This window comes from Harpia harpyja, chromosome 3 (genome assembly GCF_026419915.1).
Source record: "Harpia harpyja isolate bHarHar1 chromosome 3, bHarHar1 primary haplotype, whole genome shotgun sequence".
NCBI classification, from domain to species: domain Eukaryota; kingdom Metazoa; phylum Chordata; class Aves; order Accipitriformes; family Accipitridae; genus Harpia; species Harpia harpyja.
The window spans coordinates 51,917,570-51,941,362 of NC_068942.1; the positions used below are offsets into that span (position 1 = coordinate 51,917,570).

Genomic DNA, 23,793 nt, shown 5'->3' on the forward strand with positions numbered 1-23,793 from the left:
TTTTAACTGTTATAATGTAATTCCTCACTTACACATCAGTGAAGTCACAAGAAATGTGAAGCTGCAACAAAAAGGTTTTGGCCGCTTTTTCTTGTTTCACTGGCAATGTGATAATGTCACAAATCATCATTTCTACTCTTCTTTTACCACCCTTCTTTCTTAGGGGAACACATCACAAACTCCTTGTTTCAATGAACAAAACAACCTCTGGGATAGAAAGTCTTCAATAAAATATTCCCTGTCATATGCTTCAAAACAGAATGTTTCACTGAACAAAGATTAAAAAGAAGAGAGGTCACCTACCCTTATCATGCTGATTTTTCTGTATTTTTCACTACGAAAACCTCAGTGACATTTTACTCTGATAATATGAGAGCTATTTTTGGCTCCTTTAAAAATCAGAAAACTATAGAAATTTCCAGGGCACCAGGAGCTGAAGATGACTTTTCAAAAAGAAAACAAAAAAACAACAACAAAAAAATCTCTCCTTAAAATTAGGAATTAATTTGCAGGATTTTTTTTTAAACAAAGAAAAAATAATAAAGTAAGAAAAAAATCTTATTTTTCTATATAAAAAGTAGAATTTGATGTATTAAAATGTTTCAAATGAATCAAAAAAAAGTTATGTGAAAGCACCTTGATTTTTCCTGCAAACTGACATGTTTTTATGCTGAGAAACACCTGACACACAAATTTGTATATCCATATTCTGATATAACCACAAGAAGGAAGAATAAAAGTTTCAAAAACATCCAGTAACACTGTCATTTCAAAGGCTCTTGTATTGATAAAAAAAATTTATCAATACAAGAAATGATTCATCTTTTCCTTTCCTGAAAGAGGTAAGATACACTTTCTTGACATTTGCTTTCTGTTGACATTTTAGTTACATTTTTCTATCTAACCAAAAAATCCATTAAAAAAGTAGTCCCTTCCACAGTATATCTCTGTGGAAATTACTGAAGAAGAATATTAAGAAGTTACAAACAATAAAAATTTAACAATAGACTGGAATGAAGGGCAACTTCTTTGTACCACAAGAAACTATAATAAATACAGACCCAATTGTAGAATTAGCACAAAATACAAGTATTTGACCCAAGAATTCATTCATGGAATTCTAACAAGACTTTCATGATCAGAAAGATACCTAGAAATGTATTTTACACCCCATACAAATTTATCACACAATTTAAAACCAATCCTCAAAATATACTGTAGTCAATACTACTATTAATTCATTGTAATCTTTTTTAATCGTTATTTACAACTAGCAAGTATCTATATACTAACAATCATCATAGCCTAACATTTTAGAAACATTCTAAGGATATATTACATAAATATTCATCAATATTTCTGGTTGTATAACACATCTTTGTACTGTAAATTCTAAGATTGGTCAAAAATCACTTACAAACTTCTACATATGAAATTCTTAAAATATTTTACACAGAGTAAACAATACTGTTAAGATTACTCAGTCAAAATCCTGCTTTATTCATATTTAGTCCTCCTCAGTATCAATATGCCATTCAGAAAGGGAAACTAATATGTTAGGGAAGGAAGTAACTTGTTCAGTGGTATCCATGGCCAGCAGGAGTCAGAGAAATGATCAAATACACGTTTCCCAGATTCAGTATTTTCTGTATCCACTAATACCACAGTTTGTAAAGCCAGCACAGAAATGCCCTTCAATACACCTGAACATGCAAACTTCAGTGTTAACACTTATATTATGCTTATGTTTACAATTCTAATACAAAGGATTATTTCCTCAATACAGACAAAATAATGTGTGCATAGAGAAAGCAGTTCTCTCATAACGCTACATTCTCTTACATAAGCAATTCTTTATATGTCTAGAGAAAGACTAAAAATACAGATTATGCTCATTTAAAACTTCACGTATTTTCCAAAATGTTGCAAAGGTGGTAGATCATTTAAGTCGTGAGGATCTGAATGCAAACTTTGGAATCAAATAATAGCATCAGTCTTAGATTAAAAGAAATGAAATAGTTATTAATCTTTATAAATGTATTTGTCATTATCATGAAGTTCAGTCTTAAATACTTTTTTTTTTTAACTCTTGTCTTACTGTTTGTCTGTACTCATATAAGCATGATATCAACATGTCAAGTAACATTCAACATTCATTTCTGATTGAAACACTTCAGGAGAAGAAGGGGGTAACAATCAAGCCACACTAGTGAGAGATTTTTATGCACTCCTATTCAAAAGATGGAAATTAAGCTTTGACTTGCCCTTTGTGAAGCCTCTCTCTTGTTATATAATGATTTTTGTTGTTTTCAGAACCTCCCTCCTGTACTGCTAAACAGAGGGAAAAAATGGTGACATTATTACTCAAAAATTGATTCCTTAACAGCAAAAAACATGCTTCCTAAATTAAAGGTAAACAGTGCAGCTTCACTCATCAGCAATAGATGAGATACACTCAGTATTTCAGGGAGACCCATGAAGGGTTTTTTTTTTTTCTTCAGATCCTTTCCTGAGGCATCTCCAAATAGATTCTGGCAAGTTTTTACATATTGATTATTTACCCCTCAAATAAGGAAGCAGACATTTGAGGACCTTTTAAACTGACCATATGAAGTTTTTTGCTCTTAGGCCATCTTTGAACAAACAGGCCTGATTTTCAGCAGCTTTAGAAGTTTAGAAATTCTTGTTTCACACTTCAGCCTTCAAAAGGGATTTCATCCTTATTCTCTTATCTACATTATACCCAGAAAAGTGAAACTTGTAAGACTGCTACAAATTTGTTTTTCCTCTTGTAACAACATAAAGCACTTACTTCTGGGTAAACCAAGGTATTTAACAAAATTATGCGACTGCAGTATGCAATGTTACTTTGAATGTTACCAAAACGTTGTTAACGTTCTTAAATTTAAACATATAATTGCACATACAATTATGCGCCACGTGTGTACGCATAGCACGTTACGATAATGTTGAAAAATCAGCAGCCAAATTTTAGCTTAGACTGTATGCCTTTAGTTTACTCAATGGTTGTCTACCAGTCCAGGATATTAACTTTAGATGCCTAAATTACATAGTGTGACTATTTGATAAGAGCCTGTTAAGAAGCGTAGGAAAAATGAGCAAAGGTGGAAGAGGAAGAGGAGGAAAAACACGAAGTAATACAACAAACAGTAACTTTAGCTTTGCCGTCACCTTGGCCTTCCCTCGAAGCTCTAACAGCAAGGTGGGGGTCTAAATAATGCATCTTTTTTCCTGCAGAACATTTCTAACATGCACACGTCCTTCCTGCGAGGACAGATAAATCAAGTATGTCCTCATCAGTTCACTTCTCAAGCAATACATTATCTTCCTTCCTTGAGAAATTACACATTGTTCCACTTAAAGCAATCTTTGCAGCAGATGGGCGTATTACTTCATTTTATCATTCCTTCCTTTCATCTCTGCACAGACAGACCCCTCACCATTCCACCAGGATAGATAACTCAGCAGGTCCCTCCCCTATGTAACACTATTTTTTATTTCTAAGCCATAAGATTTTAGGTCTTTATTTCATACCGAAAGGGCTGGTGGTTTTTACTAACCACGGGTTTCCATGAGGAACTTTTGTGCTTATGCGCACAACCTAAGATGGATTTCTCATTCTTCAAAGGTACTGCTGATAAGCTGCTGGTTTTAATGCTGAGGTATCACTCCGTATGGTTTAAGATGTGGTGTAATAGCCAGCTGTCCAGTACACCTTGACTGCAAAGTACTGAAGGGAGGGACTGTTTCTCTGTACACAATACAGCATATAATAAGGCTCTATCATAATGCAGGCTGCTTAATATCTATTAGGTGTTAATGCAACAAACATACACACATAAACAAAGACCCAAAAGCACCGTTAGAAATAGTGTTTTCCAGCTGTTTTCCAGCTGTTTTCCACCTCCTCTTTAGTAGGTATACATAACTATCAGCTATAACTTTTAATTTTTATCAGATATAAATTTTAGTTTTTAAATATTCAAATCGGAGACAAACAAGAGACTACAGATACAACACAAAGCACAAAGACAAAAACATAGATTGATTAAAGCTATATACAGGCCATGTCAACTGCTGAACAAATTTTAGCTGTGTCTGATAGGGGAATGCCACTACTTGATCTCGAGTATTAGTTTAATTATTGACAATGATGAACTGCATACTCTGAGAATCACAAAAACATCGGAACCTCTGGAAGTTATCTAGTGTGAATTCTCACAGCAGGACTATCTCCAACATGAGGTTTTGTTTACCCAAGTCCAAAAACAAAGGATGAAGTAAGTTTCCACCACCTTTCTGGGTACCTGTTCCAGTACTGCACTACTCTCCTAGCAAAGTTTTTTTTCCTAATGTCCAACATGAATCTCTTTCAAACCATAATTTGCAGTCATTGCTCTTTGTTTCAGCCTGTGTCACTAGCTAGAAGAGTTTAGCTCTATCACCTTTGTAACTCCTCCTAAAGAACTTACTTAGTTCACATCAAGAACTAATTCAGCACCAGAACATAGCTCAGAACCTCCTCGGTTGTGTGACAGCTGCCAAATAAAAGAAATCAAATGGAAGGAAGAAAGAGAAGGTTTACATTGCATGATCATTTAACCTAGATTAAGAACTGAAAGTCAAGCCACTGGCATTTGTTTGTAGGTTTGAAAAATGTGTCATTCTCTGGGTCAAGTTCACATGGCATGAAAACAAAAAGCATGATCATAAACACAGACTGAATATATATGTTTCTGGATGTAGAACACAAGTATTTTATTTCCCAAATTGTTTGATTTTGCCATATTTTCTGCCTAACAATCTGTTAGCTGGTTACCTGAACTCTTTCTGCTACAATGACTTATCAAGCTTCTTGTGACAAACAGGCCAGCAGACATTCTGTTATATGAGAAGGATAACATACAGACAGCAAAGTTTAATTTTCCTTGGGGAATGAGGATAAAAAACACATAGCCTAGAATCAAGAGATCCTCTCCCCTAATCTAATCCCCCCCACCCCCACACAAACACACACACAAACTCTTAGCAGATTGTTTCAATTTTCACTCCATTTTTTTTTTTTCCCTAAATTTTTTGTGTAGGACAGCCAACGCTTTGGGAAAAAACACAGTGAAAACTATGTGGGTTTGGAACTGGACAGACTCCGACTCATATTCTACATACTTTGCAGCATTCCTTCTTTACAGGTAGGTATAATAAATGTACCAGAACAAATGCGTAAGTTCACATATATTGCAAATATCTGAAAGGTTGCATTTTATGATTAGTGTACAATTTTCACATTTTCCTAGATGTAGTTGATTTTGCATGGCAATATGAAATCCTCAGACTGATAAGATCAGCACTTACAACACTAGACAGCATGGTCAGCACATCTAGAGTCACATCACGAAAACAGACAGCAAACCTGTAATGCAACCCTTTAAAGCTGATGCAGAGGGGGACCGAACTCCAGAGTCAAATGTCAACATTATTACAGCTACACTGAAAACAGTGTTGATAACTCATACTGTCCTCCTTATCAGTGGGGTTTCCTTCACCCCATGGACCCTCATCCCATGGCTCAAAAGCACAATTTAAAAAGTTTAAATCCCATAAACAACCCTTTGTGGCCGAAAGATCTATGGGGCTTTCAGGACTGTTTCAGTCTGAATATAGACCCTAGCCTAGCATCCATGAATTACATAAGGATATACGGTGCTGCAAAGAGGGAGACCATGGTATACTTTACCATTATGGCCCACATACATTAGTAATTCCTATTTTTATGTAAAAGGATTTCTCAGGTGGTAGGAAAAAGATTAGGCAATATGGAAGTTGCTGGTTTTAAGGGTAAGTGTCTTTTAGGCAAACTGCCTCATAGCCAGAATGTTGCTCCCAGTGCCAGCTGTGCCTTGTCTGCGCTTTTTCAACTGACAAGATGCTAACAAAAACTATTTCTTACACTGTTTCTCAAGGTTGATTTTTTTTTTTTTTTTTTTTTTTTAGTAACTTCAAGAGAGAAGAAACAGAACATGCTTTCAGACTGCACAGGTCATGTTCAGATATGGTTCTTTTAAAGTGTACAAGATAGAGGTTTAGAGTTGGCAACCGTGGTCATGATTTGCAGCTTCTCTTTGTACGCTTTGTGCTTAAAATTACATTGGAAAGACCTTTTTATGCTGACCACTAATAAAAGCCTCTAAATGCCTCTTTTCTTTGAGGAAACAGCCAAGATCCAGATTAGATGAAGTATGTTCATGTTTCTTGCTTTTTAAAAAAAGAATAAAATTTGGTATTTGACAAATTTTGATCAAAATAACCAGCTACGTTATAGCTTTAACGTCACAACACTGTTTCTGAGCTGGTTCTGACTGCAGAAGAGGCACACACAGCACACTATGGCTATGTAAAAGCAAAAATCACAATAGCAATATACATGTTGCATGGTGGGAGAAGTGAAAGCTTACCTCTTGACCAAGTTTTCCTCAGCTGAAGAAGAAAACAGAATTACAAGGAACAAGCAAAAGGAACCCACAAATACATGGAGGAAGAGAAAGCAAAAGACAGCGATATACACTGCAATTTATGTTTATGTCTGTGCATGTATCATTGTAATATGTCCACACTATTACCTCCACATTATAGCATGATACACTACGCTACCTTTCTAACCTTCACATGTTGTTCCAGCAGATAAAACTAGAAGGGGATTTAGAAAGCAAAAATCTGCTTCGTGAAGTAGCTGACTTGAAGTGCATACTTCAAGATTTTATCCTTTAAAAGTTCAAAGACAGATATGTACAAGTTATTTTAAATCTTATACACAGTTTTTGAGTGACAAAGTCTGTCATCATCTTAGACCGTTACATGGATAAAAATATTTAAAAGGAAAGTCCCAAAAAGCAAGAAACCATTTAGCAGTACTAAATGTCTTGTATGCGGAAGAAGAAAATTGAAAGCCTGTGAAAGAAATCTGGCTGGGTCTGCAAAATTCTGGACATTCACAAGGATGCCACAAGCCAGGAGAAAGTAAACAAAGGTGATGTCTGGGTAGAGCCCCAAGAAGTTCACACTGGGCATCCAAGCTTATGCCAGTTGAGTGCCCTACCAGCCAAGCATAGAAAGGCATCGCATCAAAAGTCTCCTCTCACAAAGTGGTAAAACACAATGAAGATAATGTGTATGGAAAGAAAATCACTGTCAAAGATGAGGTAAAAGATATCTCAACAAAATGGGGAATTTTTTTTTTTTTATTCTCATATAACCTACATTCTTTTGGGGTTAATGAGAAAGGATAACAAAATTCAGGTAGCCTTTCTAGCAGAACCTCTACATTCAACCCTCTGTAAGAGACGTTGAAGTCTGACATTGAAAAATGAAAAAAGTATTTTACTCAAACACACCCTAAAGCAGATTTCAATTCAATCCCAAAACTGACAATCTGACATTATGCAAGAAGCATATAGTAGCTTCAGAAGACAACTTGAAAGAGTCCGCCTCCAATCGGCAAGAGCCAAATACAAGTCAACTGCTAGCACTGACTAAAGACACACATACAACCACACTGTTGTATGGGGAGGATTAATCAAGTATTTCTAGAGAATAGATCACCTACACTTTGGATAAACACTTGGGAGAAATATTTTATTTATATACTTAATTGCATCTGTATAACTGTAGCCATATTACATAATGTCAACATAAACCTATCTGATGTCAACCAGAGGGCAAAGTCAAGAAGTTAGTGATGGCCTGTAGCACTATACAGAAGCAATTTTAAAAAAACCTACAAACACACGTGTTTATCACAGGTTGCTTGAGATGGACAACTCTCAGTCTCACTGTACTTAATTTGTCTTTATGAGTTGTAATTTTTAATTTCACACAGCCACCTTAAAAATTCCACAGATGTCCTTAAAATAATTGCTAGCACAGCGTCACTAAAAAAAAAAAGCAAACATACATTTGGCAAAAGTTATTAATTTAAATAGTTTCATATACAAAATACAGTAAAAATAAGAAACTAAAAGTAACAATATGCAGACTTCAAGAAGTGTGCTTCTTTCCTTGCAGGTAACCACAGTATAACACACATGGTAACCATACAGCCAGATTTCTCAAAACACAGGGTGGGGGGGGGGGGGAATCTAGATAAGAGGAGTTTGGGATGTTTGTGAGGGATTTCCAGAAATCATGGGAGAATGCCTGGGGACAAAGTCTGCACAAATCCATACACGGATTTGACACATACCAGGTATTTCACACATAATCCACAGCACAGACCACCTGCGTACAAGCAGTACACCCACTGCACCTTCAGGACACACTGGGCTTACTGTGCATTTTCAGGTCATCCGTGTGGTTTATGCCCAGTAAGTCTTCTATCAGACAGACAGTCAGACATCCGGTACTTCAGATTCACTGAGTATATCATACTATGTCCACATAACCACTTCTGTCTGGGAAATGTTGCAACTTCATTAATAAATTCCACCCTTTCTCTGACAAAAGAGCTGCATCTCATCAGCAATGAGAGAAGCAACTCATACGCTTATTCATCTACCTTTTTAAAATCATTATGGCCTGGGGGAAGCATCAGTAGGACTAACGCAAGATCAACACAAGACTCCTTTTGTAATTCCTTTAAAAATTAAAATGTCAACTGCTTTGGTTACAAGCCTGTCCTCTATCTAAAGCTCCTTCTTATTTCTTATTCTATGAGAATTCATTTGATAGCCTTTAATCTTTGGCAAGGAATTTTTCAAGTGCTCTAGATAAGTTTGTAGCATTAGACCCATTTTCTTCATCTGGATCACTGAGGGGATAGATAACAAAGTTAGCATTTCTTAAAAAAACCACACTTTCTTTAAACAAATTCAGACCGACTCCCTTTCATCGAAGTTATGCTCTTCCTAGTGTTTTCTCACATGTGCTCCAGAAGTAATTTTAACTAATCTACAAACTAATGTTACATACACTGACTTACAGTTTCCAGGGTGGAGAATAATAAATGTAAAGTCAGTAAAAGATTAAACTGCAAACTTCAAAAGTCTCACTTGAGTTTGAAAGAGTGAGATTATTAGAAAAGTACTTTCACTTTGGAATATGTTTATATACATCATGACAAGGCACCTCGCATTCCTCAAATGAAATTTAACAACTTGGTGTTTTCACAACACAGGCAGAAGGAAGCATTCAGTGCAGAGAAAGACTCATTTAAGGGGAAAAAGTTTAACATTTTGTTACCAGTGTACACCAGTTAAAGACTCCATGAGAATGTAACTTTAACAGATCAACAGAATATCTGTACTAACTTTTCCAGAACATATGAAGACTGTGACTATAGCCAAGAACATAGCAAATATATGAAATGTCTACATCTGTGTGTTTGATTGAAGGTATATGAATTTTGGTCAGCATGGTAAAACCTGTCACAGTTTCTCTGTTTAACCCAAGGCTAAAAATTTTTCTTTCTAGTATACTATTTACCCTGAGTCTCTATTCCACTCCAAAGGAAGTTATTTCATTACCACCAGACTCTTGTTTATTTTAGGCGAGTTTGTAGAATTTGGGAAAGAAAAAAAAAAAAAAAAAAAAAAAAACACACAACCACCAACATCATCCATATAAAAACCATGTTTTCCGTGGCTGCTTGAAACCCTTGCAGAAAAGGTTAAGCATATTTTCGTGTCAACCTTTAGAAAAGCTCCCTTCTTTGCTTAAACCCCAGGTTTAGAGATTCCAGCCTGAGAAAATAAAACTAAGCTTATTTTTGTTTTCCTATTTTACTTATTTAAGAGTAAGTTAGATTTCTCTTACGAAGGACAACCAGAAGCACATGTGGATGCATACCTGTTCCTGAACATGTTTGGTTCAATTCTCAGGAATACTTTAAAAAGGCTCTTGGTTTGATTTGCGACAATTCTCCTAATTTAACACCAAATACCTCACATAAAGATGAATGTGGGCACAGTATTCCAGCTGCAGTATGCCACTTGAACCACCTTTTTATTACGTTTCTTTTTGTCCTTTTCCCTTCCCAATATGGCCTACTTTCCATTTATTGCTTTTTTTTTCCCTACTGTGAAATTTCAGAATTATCCAAACCAGTGAACTATCTACAACACTACTTTTATAAATCAGTCTGAACTACACATGGTCTATGCAGACCAAATTTTGTTTCCCCTGTTTCAGATCAAATTTTGTTTCTTGTATTTGTTGTCTGTGTTTCCTATTCCTTGCAAGTTCTCTGCCTTCAAATGCTGAAGGCCTAGCCAACATCTGATCTTAACAGCTGACCTAAGGGCTGTTTTATAAAACCCACATTCTCAAGTCAAATAATGTTGTATCATATATTTACTTGAGAATTCAAAGTTTTCAAAATTTGGCAATGCCACTACAGTAGCCCAACACATCGTATGTGAGGTATAACGATGACAAAGAATTTCAACAAACAGAAAATATAAATAACTAGATTCCCCTTTGAATTAAAATTGTATGCATTTGTATAAAATTTTGTATAAAGATTCCTTCCTTTGTCTTTTGCTAGTAAAAAGACTTTGGTAACATGATAATTGCAGACAATTAAAAATATGCCACATCCCTACTTAATGCGCTTTGCATTACACTTTTGCCCTGGAGAAGTGGTTCTATTGTGTGCAGCTAACCCCAGAAGGGCAATAATTCAAACTATTTATCTTCAGAAAACAAAGACTGTATTTTACAATATCCTCCCACTGTTCTTATAGGCTGACTCTTCCACAAGCCAAACACTGACACACATTTTGCAGTTGATCCTCATTTCTTCTCAACCACATCATCATTTAAATGCTAAAACTCCACTTCAACTGAAAAAAAAATAACCCCACATGAACAAGTCTCAGGGTTTTCATGTCACTGGTTCTAAGACAAAATACACAAACTCAAAGGAATCAAATTTCATTGTCTTCAGAGCTGTTCTTAACAGATTTACATGTGTTTGAATTCATGCCTGAAACTGCTATGTACCATTTCATGTTCAGATTTAAGAAAATTTCCATACAGCTATGTCAGGATGAGATTCCTGAAAGAATGCCTCTCATGGACAATGGAGAAAGAGACACACTTTGCTCATTCCATTTTTTACATCATATACGTTAGATTATTAATATAATTACACTCTCTACCAAAATTAGAAAACCTAACCTTTGCACTTCAGATGCTGTTTAAAGTCCAGTAGTGTAAATACATGCAAATACTTGTTTGTATCTAAATATAAACTTCTAAATTATCCATAGCAATAACAGTTTTATATATGTGCATGCATGTGTATATTATATATAAAACCACCACATAAAGACATAGAAATGTGGTGGGTTTATACATATATACACACATGCATACATAAATATAGATATACACACACATTCTATATTAACATTCTATTCACGCCTAAATATGCTCCACTCCGCACATTTTGAGAAGCTTAGTTCAATTTAACGTAGAATTTTGAGCAGCACTACCTTAAGTTGGTATATAAATCTGTGCAGAATAACGGTCATAAATATCTTGAATCAGGTATACCCACATTACCACGGAAGAGGCTCTATAAACAGATCATCTGACACTGATACTGAAGAGAATTCATCACAATCCTAAAAATAAAGTTGTGTACCAAAGGACTGCTTAAATATTTAACAGCACACCACAGAGAGTTGATTTTAGCAGTCTAACACAACAGCCAAAGAGAAAAACAAAATCACATTTTCTCATCCTTATATACTGCTTAAACAAACCAGACGAAACAGAAACTTTGGGACAAAATTGTTACCTGGTAGGCCACCACTTTACAGACCCAAAGAAACTTGAAAATAGTGTAAGAGTTCAATAAAATATTTTTTACACTATAGTCTCCTGCTTGATTGAGATAAGCAAATACATCTTTCTCATAAAATCAAGAGGAAGCAATGCTTCAAATTATTTCAGGAAAAGAGAAAATCGTGAATCTACAACACACAAAAAGTTACCTTGGAACAGTTCTAGAATCTACACAATTTTTTTGAAAAGAGGGTCTCTGCCAGTATGCCGAGTAACTTTGTATATGCAAACCATCCTGTCATGTTTAGTGAAACAATGTGTGTTTGTGAAGTCATGTATACAGACATACTTGCAGGCTTGAGCTTAAAACAGAGATTCTGAGGACTAAATAACATACGAGTTAATCTCCAGAGTGGAGGAGGTAGAGGCCACCATCTGACAAGAAAAAAAACCCAAACAACAAAGCTTATCTTTCTTCCAGTTTTCCCTTTCTTTGAGCCACTTCCTTCTCAACAGCCTTGGAAAAGCAGACATTTGGGCTGTGAGAAACCATGACTAGAAGAAAGTTCCTCATTCAAGTGTGCTCTGCAGAGAAGCAGCTAAATGATGCTCTCTTTCATGTAGTCACGAAAATGCAACAAATTAAAGTGTTCAAAATTTTTATGTCAGTACTTAAATAAATCTGACTCTTTGAGCACAGGCCAACGCATTTAGTTTTCTTTAGACAATGGTCTATTGTTAGGAAATTAGGATTAGACTCAAGTTTATAGTAAACCCATTAAATTAATAAACTACTCAAGCACAAAAACATAAACAATGCATGCAACAATCTTAACATTTCCATTATTGCTAGCACAATAACTTATGAATGGTGAAATAATAAACATATTTAAGTTGTTTCTAATGTATATGTGACCAAGTAGCAAGTTTTGGCCTAGCTTTGAAAGCAAATATGGTAATGTTAAACAAAAGGGTACGCCCTTCAGAATTGAATTCAATAAAGCAGGTAACCATTTCTTAAACTAAGAAAAATACAAAATTTAGAAATGAAGATGCATATTTCATACTTTTTTGAAAACACTTCAGTAGCTGCTCTTCAGAAAAAAAAAAAAGGAAATTCAACTATTTAACAAAGTTCAGATTGATGGGATCTACAAACAGACATAAGGCAAAGCCGTCAACTTTAACAAAAGATAAAAAAAGCCCTGCCTGAAATTGTTTACCTCAGTAAACACAAGGGGGGAAAAAAGCCCAACTTTTTCCATTACAACCATCCCGACTATTTAGTCTTTTTTTTTTTTTTTACCCTTTGCAATCACTACGCCACTTTTACCCGGGCCCTTCACTCAACAAACACCGATAAAGTAAAACTTTATTTTAGTGTACAACACGACTGTTAGGACACCGAAATCGGAAAAGGCAGAGGGCAGCGGAGGTTCAGGCGCAAGCGAGGTGGATTCTGGCGCCCCGCGCCAATTTTACCAGAGTCCTGGTGAGCTGTGCCTAGCGATGCTACCGCTTCAGAAGAGCGGCGGCGAGTGCCACCCCCGCAGGCGCTGCCACCTTTGCTCCCCGGGGCCACCGCAGCGCAACGCGGCGCTCCCCACCCTCCCGCCCAGTGACCCACCGCCGCCCGCAGCAGCTGCCAGCGAGGGCTGACTCAGCCCCCTCCTGCGCCGCGGCCACCTGCCAGCTCCCGGGGCTGGCACCCGGCGACAGCCTGCACCGCGGGCCCCTCTCCGCCCGGCGCAGCGCCCAGCCCCGCGGCCTGGCACCGTCCCCGGGGCAGGCAGGACCGGGGCCGTCGCGCTGACACCCCCCCCCCCCCCCCGCGGCTCACGGCTCCGCCGGGCTGCCCGGCACGGGGCAAGGCGTGCGAGGCGCTGGGCGCCGCTTTGAATCCTGGGCTCTCGCGGTTGGTTTTTCCTTGTTGCTGTTTGCTTTTTTTTTTTTTTTTTTTTTAGTGGAAAGTTTCCTCTCCCAGCAAAGGCCGGGAGAACGCGCAAACTGCCCAGGGCGCCGCGCGCTGCCATCACAGCTGACAGGTTTCTGCCTCCCCCCCCCGTCCTTCCGCCGCGTTAAAAAGGAGGCAGATAGATCCGGCTGGGGTTTGTTTTTAATAACAGCTATTAGTACAGCTAATTGCATCCATTGCCAACAAAATAAAAGTCAAGCTCGCATGCCAGCACCCCGCACGGAGCCTCCTCGGCACCGGGGCGGCAGAAGAAGAGCGGGGGGCCGGGCTGAGGGAAGCGGGGTCGGCGGCAGAGGAAGAGAGGCGCAGGAAAAGTTGCGATCGGTCTAATTAGCCCCGGAGCCGAGCCGCCGGGAGGCCGGGGAAAGGAAAGTTCACAGCCAGCCACAGCGCCGGCGGGCAGCCGGTCTGGGGGGGGGGGGAGGGCGGCGGGAGTGGGGGTTCTTCTTACCTTCTGGTCGACGATGGAGCAAGCCATTTCCCGGACGTGGGCGAGGCTGAAGTCCCCCGAGGAGTCCTGCAGCAACAGCACCGGCTCCCGGCTCAGCCCTATCTGGAGGTGGAAGGCGACGCCGCCGCCGGCAGCAGCCCCCGGCGGCGGCATCAGCGGGCTGGGCGGCCGGATCAGCGGAGGGGCGCTCATCGAAAACTTCCCGCCGGAGCCGCCGCCCCGGAGCCGAGGGGTCAGGGACGGAGGGGGGGGAGACGGGCGCCGCGGTGAAAAGTTTGCGGCCGCCCCGGAGGCGCCAGGCGAGTTCCCCCGCGAAGTTTCAGGGAAGTCCCGCCGAGCTCCTGCCGGGTGAAAATGGCGAGGGGGGGGGGGGGCGGAGGACCGGGGAGGATGCAGACAGGAAAAGGCGGCGAGAGAGACGCGCAGGGTGAGGGGGGAGCCCGGCCCAGCGCCGCCGAGGTGGTGCTGCCGCCGCTCCGGCTGTTGGCGCTGTGCGCGGCGCGGGGGCGGGACGGGCCGCGCCCTCCGCCGGGACGGGCCCGCCGCCCAGCTGGGCTGGGCCGCGCCGCTCCGCTCCGCTCCGCTCCGCCACCAAACGGCGGCCGCGTCCCGACAGGCGGCAGGGGCTGATCTCGGCGCCGTGGTCTCCGGGCCGCCTAGCCTACGCGGGGCCGGCTGGTCCCCCCGCGGCGGGGCTTCGCCTCAGCCGTGTCTGGTCTCCCCACCCGGCCCAGTCAGCGGGCTGCCGTGCTGGGGGGGGGGGGGGGGGGGGCGCCTCCCTTTTCCCGGTCACCCCCGTTGAGCAGTACCTCAAAGCCGCCTTCATCCCGCCTCGCCCGGTTCTCTGCGCCCTCCCGGGCCGCAGGTAGAGGCAGAGCCGGAGGAGAGTCGGGGTTTTCCCTCACCGGCAGGCAGCGCGGTGGCCTCTCCCGGGCAGGGTGGCGGCAGCTGCCCCCGAGGACGGAAAGAAGTGACAGGGGAGCGGGATCTCCGGCCTGGACCCGGCTCTTCTGCCTGACCTCGGCCAGCTCCGGTCAGCACCGTGGTGCCTCCTCCTCCAGCAGCCCCCGTAGGTTTGGGGGAAGAAACAAGGGACAGCTCACGCCCATCTCTTCTCTAAAACAGCTTCCAGTTTCAGGTACAGGCTGTGCTAAGGAGGAGCTCCCTGCCACCTAAAACCAGGATGAGTTACTCTTCCCAGCTCTCGGGATCAGCACAAGCCCCACCTGTTTGTGCAAACAGCACCGACGGCAGGCAACGTTTAGTCTAAAAAGTCTATCCCTAATCTCCACTTGGAAATCTGTGAAGGCAATGGGAAACGTGAACTGTAAATATTTTAGGTACCGACGAAGAAACTCTTAAGCTATATATATGGCACCTGCAAGGATGGCGGTACTAAATGTATGTTTGTAAGTACAGCGGTTGATCAAATTTACAACCTGTTTCTTTACAAACTGCTTTTTTGACCAAATGTACAGCTGCAGCATTGTTTCATTTTGATCAGCTGTCTTATTAGGACTCGTTTTACTATTGTCAGCTTGTTTCCTGCCTGGGATTTGCACACACACGCAGCACCTTACTGTCTATAAATTTTTGAATCCATTTATTCTTTGGTGAATTTTCTTTTGAAATCGTTACATTTTAATCTGCACCTTCTACAGACTACCAAATCTGCTGAAAATGTCAGCACTCTAGAATGCGATGATTACTAGTCCCACTTAGACTTTTTATTATCACATTAGCAGTAATAATCTTCAACCATATTCTTTGACGTTGCTGTTGAAAATCATACTTAAGTTTGCTGTTGTCTGCAGTTTTTCCTTAGGAATGAATCAGTTTCAGTACAGTAGTGTACCCCGGCTATGCTGGTTAGTGTTGTGATGGGCTGTTTCCCAACAGCTCTGCTTACACTACATGTTTTGGTGCTTGGATATTTTGGAGAATGTACGTTTATACTCCCATGTCAAAGCCTGTGGAGGCATTGTAACTACTGCAAGCTTCCCATGATCCCATGGCCCAGCCAGCTACTCTATACAGGAGTCAGCACAGGAGGACTGTGAGGTCCCTGTGTGAATCTGTAGCAGGAAGGGCATGTGAGGTCCAGTTGCCATCCCTGGATGGCTGTCATCATAAGTTCAAATGCAAGGCCAGAGCCACATCAGGTAGCCGGTGGTAGTTTTTCTCTGAGTGCTGTAGTTCTTACTTCTCTCCTGTTGAAAGAGATCCTGCAGCCTTGCTTCATTGTTCAGGTGATCTCTGAATGCAGTAAAGTGTCATAAGTGTCATCAACTACTCCCAGAGTGCTTCTTCCTTACAGATCACTGTGGGAAAAGCAGATGTGGCTCTGATGGTAATAGGGGCAGTGAGTTATCCCCCTCTCTCCTGACCTTGCCATACTTAATTATAGGGTCACATAATTGAGCATTTCACAACATGAGTCACATGATGACATTTGCTTTCAAGGGAAAGAGTGGAAAAATGACAGCCGTATATGACCTTAGCTACTATACACTGTGTTACAACTCTTTTGCAACTCCTAAAATAACCAGAGGAGAGGTAGCAGTAGCAATGCTGAGAATTGTATATTCTTGGTTTTCTCATCTATGTGAAATCTAGTGATAGAGCTCATAGGTTGTGACTCGCCCACAGATCCACATCCTCTGTGCAGACATGGGCACAAGCTTTTCTTCAAAAAGAAAGATTACAGTATTTTTAAAAAGTTGTAGGTTGCTGAGCCGTTCGATTAGTGTATCAATCAGCCATGTCGAATACACCTTTGTGATCGTAATAGATGAGGGCAGGACTTCTTCAACACAGTCAGCCAGTCATATACAAATGCTATTTATAAAAGGATTCCGTGAAATCACATGGTGTGATCCTGAGTACAACCTGCCCTGTTGTACTGACTGAAATGTCATCTATTTCGTGATCGTTTCAGATGGGAGAATTATTGTGCTGATGCCAGGGAGGGGAAAAGACCATCCACAGCAGTCTGTTCTCTTCCCTGTGACCTGATACAGTGTGCATGCCTGGTTGAGCCAATCTGTACATTCACAGTTGGAAAAACTGCTGGAAGTTTAGGTTTCGCTGCACCTGTACAGATCAATTAAGCAGTACATGAACTTGCAGGGAGAAAAATGAGTTTGCTGTGCATGGCTACACAGTTTATGCATCTAGCTACGTACAGGAAGAGGGCAGTCAGCAGTCACTGTAACATTACATCATGAAAACCTCTCCCAGATGCCCCCAAGGTACAGTTGCTGTAATGTTACTTCTAATTACTCTGTATTAGTACAGTATGAAGGATGAATAGTGGTTTCTGTATGTTCTCATGGTTTGTATACTTGACCCTCCACTTAGATGCCTTTCTGAAACTGTTACCTTTTTTTTTTCTTTCAGCTTACTACATTGTATAGACAGAATTCTATTCTATTCATTGGGAATAAGAAAAACATCCCCTTCACAAAGTTTTTGTTGCTTTCTGCTTTTCTCTATCTGTGATGTAACTGATCATTTTTGAACAGCCAGTTATACGTTTATCTTTCTGGTCTTTAACACAAGTAATTATATGGTACATAGTTTTAATTCAAAAAAATAAAACACCTAGCAAACAGTAGTGCAGGATATACCTAAACAATGGAGAATATTCCATAAAGCAGTTTCTTTGACATAGGTGGTGTTAGTTTTTAGGTCAAAGTTGTTGACCTAAAATTTAGTTCTGGTACATTTATGTAGAGAGTAGAACACAGACGATTACAATGAGATGATTACTACTGGTTTTGTGAGGCAGATAGTGGAACATCACATCTAGTTCTGAGATCAGTATTTTGCAACAGGTTGTTTGGCAGTATACTCAATAGTATAGTGTATCTTGGCAAGGAGAAAAGAATAGGAATAAAGCAGAGAAAGCACTAAGAAGCAGCAGTCTCTGGAAGCTGGATAGAAAGTGAGACTGGAAATAAAGCTCAAATTTTAATCATGAAAATGATTAGTCATTAGAATGAATAAGCAAAGAAAGTGACAGATAACCTTTTTTAATGTTTTCAAATTTAGACTGAGAGTTTACTCGCACACAAGCTTTTTGGGCCCAGTACAGTGGTAATTTCTTTGTTTCCCAAGGTCAGAGTGGAAGATAATTGCCTTTAGATGTTTGTTATGTTTTTAATGGGATGCAAAAAAACCAGGCAGGTTTCATTACCTGTGACAGCACACATGAATTCAAAGATGCAAACATAGTCATCTTTCTTTCTCCCTTGAAAGAAATTTATCTTTTCTTCCTCAGAAGGAAGGCATCATCTGTCCAGGAAAAAAAGTGGGTTGGCATAAACCCTTTGTTCCTTAGGTCACTTCCACTTGTTCACCTCTGCTGGACTCCATAGGCTGTTCCACACAGAGCAAGAGCCTGTGGAAGATGGACTTTTCCAAGCCGCTGCTGAAGATAACTTTTCATCCTTGAAAATTTACTACCTCAACCTGCAACAACAGATCAAATGTTAAAGTAGGCAAAGACACTTTTTGTTGCTGAATCAGGCCAATACCCATTTTTGCATTCTACCACTGAAATTTTTCTGTTTCCCTCATCTCACACATTCCTGAATCACACACAGACCTCTAGGCTGACTGCTTTGATGAGGCATCCCAATGCCATATTTTCAGTCTACCTTCTTGGCATATTGACTTGCATCCAGAGCACAGTCCATTATAAGCTGCAGACTTCTTCCTGCTAAGTAATTATTTTGTTCCTGTTTCTGTATATCCGAAGTTGATTATTCCTGCACAAGCATCCTGCATTGCACACATCTGTATAGAAACCCATCCTATTTTTCTAGGTCATTACACCAATTTATCAAGATCATTTGAATTCAAATCACAAGTGCTTCCACGGCATTTGCAGTCTGTCTCCTTTTTGCATAATCCACAAATTTAAAAGGTATGCTCATTATTCATAGAATCATTTCAGCTGGAAAAGACCTTCAAGATCATCAAGTCCAACCATTAACCATGCCCCCTAAAGCATGCCCTGGAGTACCCTGTCCACTCGCTTTTTGAATACCTCCAGGGATGGTGACTCAACCACTTCCCTGGGCAGCCCATTCCAATGTTTGACAACCCTCTCAGTAAAAAAATTTTTCCTAATATCTAACCTAAATCTCCCTTGCCTCAACTTGAGGCCATTTCCTCTTGTCCTATCTCCAGACACCTGACAGAAGAGACCAACACCCACCTCGCTACAACCCCCTTTCAGGTAGTTGTAGAGAGCGATAAGGTCTCCCCTCAGCCTCCTCTTTTCTAGACTGAACAACCCCAGATCCTTCAGCCGCTCCTCATAAGACTTGTGCTCAAGGCCCCTCACCAACTTGGTTGCCCTTCTCTGGACACTCTCAAGCAGCTCAATGTCTTTCCTGTAGTGAGGGGCCCAAAACTGAACACAGTACTCGAGGTGCGGCCTCACCAGTGCTGAATACAGGGGAACAACCACCTCCCTGTTCCTGCTGGCCACACTGTTCCTGATACAGGCCAGGATGCGATTGGCCTTCTTGGCCACCTGGGCACACTGCTGGCTCATATTCAGCCGGCTGTCAACCAGCACCCCCAGGTCTTTCTCTGCCGGGCAGCTTTCCAGCCGCTTTTCCCCAAGCCTGTAGCGCTGCATGGGGTTGCTGTGACCGAAGTGCAGGACCCGGCACTTGGCCTTGTTAAACTTCATACAATTGGCCTCAGCCCATCGATCCAGCCTGTCCAGATCTCTTTGTAGAGCCTCCCTACCCTCAAGCATATTGACCCTGCCTCCCAACTTGGTGTCGTCTGCAAACTTGCTGAGGGTGCACTCAATCCCCTCATCCAAATCATCAATAAAGATATTAAACAGAACAGGGCCCAACACCGAGCCCTGGGGAACACCACTCGTGACCCGCCGCCAACTGGATTTCACCCCATTCACCACTACCCTCTGGGTTCGTCCGTCCAGCCAGTTTTTCACCCAGTGAATAGTGCACTTATCCAGGCCACAAGACACCAGCTTCTCAAGTCATTAGTAAAGGATTGAATAAAACGGGGTGACATACAGACTCCCATGGAATTCCATCACACCCATACTCTTTGGGTGTTATTACCCAGCTAGTTTTGTGTCCATTTTATAATGTTTTCTTCCCAGCCTGATTTGCTCTGTTTGCTCAGAAGAATTGTTTATGAGACCGTGTCAAAAACCTCATCAGTCAGAAGACATCACATCTACTGCTTGTGCTCTGTAATAGGAGGAAATATTATTAGTTTGGCATGATCTGTCTTTTACAACAAATCAGTGCTGGCCTGATACTGATTTCACTGTTATCTTCCAGGGTTTACATTTTTTTTATTGTTCTAGACTACTTTCACACATCAGTAATGCCCTAAATACTTTTTTTCTGCTCTGAATTTTCCAGTATCTTACCTGTTCACTAATCTTCAAAGGTAAGTATATAATTTTGTGATTGCTTCAGTGAGATATTTAAATAGCCTGTTATTCTAGGTTTATCAGACACTATTTGAAAAATTATCTAAATACTCTGTAACTTCTTTTGCCCCCTACTAGGTTTATTTTTTTTTTATTGTTATTAACAATGTGACTGCACTGGCCACCTGCTTGCAAAAAAGGCATTATGAATGACAGCATTATCCAATATATCTTTTCTGTTGGCAGTGGATCAATATTTCCAGAAGATACTTTTCATCATATTATGATCTGCAAATTGCAGATAATGTATTGTCTATTCCAACTAACAAACTTGAGCGGAAACCTCATCTTTTACAAGGAATGGCTCTCACATGTAGATGTGATTTACATATTCTTCATATAGACTTAGATTTTAACACTGAACTTTCAGCCAAATCTGTTTATGTTAAGTATATGTGAACTTTTACTGTTTCTACAGTTCAATACAGACTGTCATATTTGCATTCGTACTAAGCAGCAAAACATGCTTTATTAAAGACAGATCTACAAAAGTGAAACCATTTTTGGTTTCTGCTGTTTTCAGATGCTGAAATGATGTTTAAAGTGGACTGCATGCTCCCATAATTTCCCTCCTGAAGCAGACACCATTTGGTTCAAAAGCAGAGCATTGAAAAAAAAAAAATAACCAAGGAAGAGAGAGAAAAACCGACTGATGAATACAATGGAATGAAATTGGGAATAAATGTGGAGGCTGTGATGGAAAGTAAAAGGACACTAGAGTTGGAAATGCAAATCTGGATCTGGGATCAGTATCATGTTAGGGGCTGAACTGGTAAGTTAAATGGAGTGATATCTGAACACTGGCAAAATAGTTTTACGGATAAGCTCCTGGGCATTTATTTGGAGAGAAGCAGCAGATGTTAGCTGTAGAACTGGTTAGGGATTTTCTGATGAGCTACTTATTTCCATGAGAAAATTGTAACATTTTAACATCTAAATGGTTGATGTGAATACTGACAGTAAATCTCCCAAATTGTTTTGTTTGTTGTTTTGTTTTTGCTGGGTTTTTAAAAAAATGTTTCCAATTGTTAAAATTGCTTCTGCATTTCTAAAAGGAAAGTTTTGGAGTATTATCTTCCATGACTTTCTGCTAAATGTTTTAGATAATTAGGACAAAACATTTAAAAACATTAAGCTTCAAAACTCAAGTTTAAAAATCGGACACAACTCAATGTAGTATTTTTTATAAATGGATCACAAAAAAACCCACATTTTTTTTATTTTTTAATATCTTGGGAATGGAAGTTAAAATCTGATTGAGGCTGGAAAACTGTTTTCTGCCTATGTAAGCCTATCTCTGGGCAAACTGACCATGGACGTACAAGATAGTTGTCGTGGTTTAACCCCGGCTGGTAACTAAGCACCACGCAGCCGCTCACTCACTCTCCCCCCACCCAGTGGGATGGGGGAGAGAATCAGGGAAAAAAACTCATGGGTTGAGATAAGAACAGTTTAATAGAACAGAAAGGAAGAAAATAATAATGATAATAATAACAATAATAAAATGACAATAATGATAATAAAAGGACTGGAATATACAAGTGATGCACAATGAAATTACTTGCCAACCAATGCCCAGTTAGTCCCCGAGCAGCAATCCCCACCCTGGCCAACTCCCCCCAGGTTCTATACTAGACATGATGTCACATGGTATGGAATACCCCAATGGCCAGTTGGGGTCAGCTGCCCTGGCTGTGTCCCCTCCCAGCTTCTTGTGCCCCTCCAGCCTTCTTGCTGGCTGGGCATGAGAAGCTGAAAAATCCTTGACTTAGTCTAGGCGCTACTTAGCAACAACTGAAAACATCGGTGTGTTATCAACATTCTTCTCATACTGAACCCAAAACATAACACTATACCAGCTACTAGGAAGAAAATCAATTCTATCCCAGCTGAAATCAGGGCAATAGAGTAACATTAAAATAGGATCTGAAAGATTGCAGGATAAAGCTTTCTTATGTCAAACGTCTGCATGTTCTGTTTCTTCTCTTTGAGCAAAAAGTGTGCTGGTTTGGGAGGGAAGAGGTTTTTTGGTGGGTTTTTTTTCTCTGTGCTCCAAGCTGACCTCACTATACTTGAAAAATTCTGGGATAGGACAGGCTCCATTTATCCCAAAGTATGCTTTGAGAATGTTTGTTATGGCTTGACGATAGAATAACTGATGCATTCAGATAAGCATGAGTATCTTGGCATTGTTTGTGCATATTTGTGCAAATTGTCCTCACTAGCTCTCTGGTTCTTAGGAGCACCATACTTCTGGAACAAGGCGGTCGTTGCTGCTTAAAACTGCTATCTGAGAGATGTGCTTCCCATTCTGAGGATACTGGAAATGAGTGAGTCATTGTACCTTAAAAGAAGACACAGCACAGGTTTTATTCAGAAATTTCTTAATGCTACTTCTTAGATGATTTCTGAATAATGTCTTCTGTGTGAAGGACACTTTTTTATCGCTTATGTAGCACCATTTCACTAAACAGTCTCCTGAATGTCACTGTCACACAATTCTACACAATTCTGGGCTGCAGTGACCTGAAATTTCTGGGTCTGAGAGTCAGACTTTGCAATAGTATATAACAGCTGTTTCCTCTTCAGAAACGATTACATGATTTTTAGTATTTAGCTGGGGATAGTTTTCAACAAGCAGCTAGTATGTTTGCTCTGTTTTGGTAATTTTCATGAAACTAGATTTATAATTCAGTTAGTAAAATATGTATGCTACTGAAAATCAGTTATACTGTATTTTAGTTAAATTTGTTTTTTATTATAGCAAAGTTCTTGAAGTACTGTTCACTTATTAATACATATAAGCATAACCGATTTACAAACTTTGTTCTTTTACACATCAGGAACCTGTTATATTGTTACTTAACACTAATATTTTTGTGCCTGCTGTCCAGGCCTCCATGTCATTTCCACTGAAATTCTTTGGCAGTTCAAAAAATAATCCAGGTCCTGGGAGTGAGAGTACTGCCCATGTAGAATCAGATATGTATGTTGTAATTTATGCATGATTTTGACCTGTAGGAATGGGCGTCATACTATTTCTGTGAGCAGCTACAGCCTAAAGGAAAAGTT

The 23,793-nt window shown here is 40.3% G+C and overlaps 1 protein-coding gene and 1 long non-coding RNA gene across 6 annotated transcripts in view; one reads left to right on the forward strand and one right to left on the reverse strand.

The window, feature by feature from the left end:
• The window catches only part of PRKD1 (protein kinase D1), a 154,819-nt gene extending 140,100 nt beyond the window's left edge, over nucleotides 1-14,719 (reverse strand). For 2 of the 4 annotated variants that reach the window (XR_008234484.1, XM_052782529.1), the window contains exon 1: nucleotides 14,229-14,719. Coding sequence is in view for 3 of the 4 variants with exons in the window: in XM_052782529.1 (XP_052638489.1) it covers nucleotides 14,229-14,420 (192 nt within the window). In the remaining variant the exon portion in view is untranslated. The remainder of the gene's footprint in view (nucleotides 1-14,228) is intronic. The other 2 variants (XM_052782525.1, XM_052782526.1) reach the window with 2 other exon arrangements.
• Nucleotides 14,720-15,516: 797 nt separating this feature from the next.
• Nucleotides 15,517-23,379, forward strand: LOC128139725 (uncharacterized). 2 transcript variants are annotated; one of them, XR_008234486.1, is made up of 3 exons: nucleotides 15,517-15,629; nucleotides 21,245-21,493; nucleotides 22,962-23,379. It is a non-coding gene; the product is annotated as an uncharacterized LOC128139725 (long non-coding RNA). The 2 variants fall into 2 exon arrangements; XR_008234485.1 differs by having other exon boundaries at nucleotides 15,535-15,637.
• The last annotated feature ends 414 nt before the right edge of the window (nucleotides 23,380-23,793 follow it).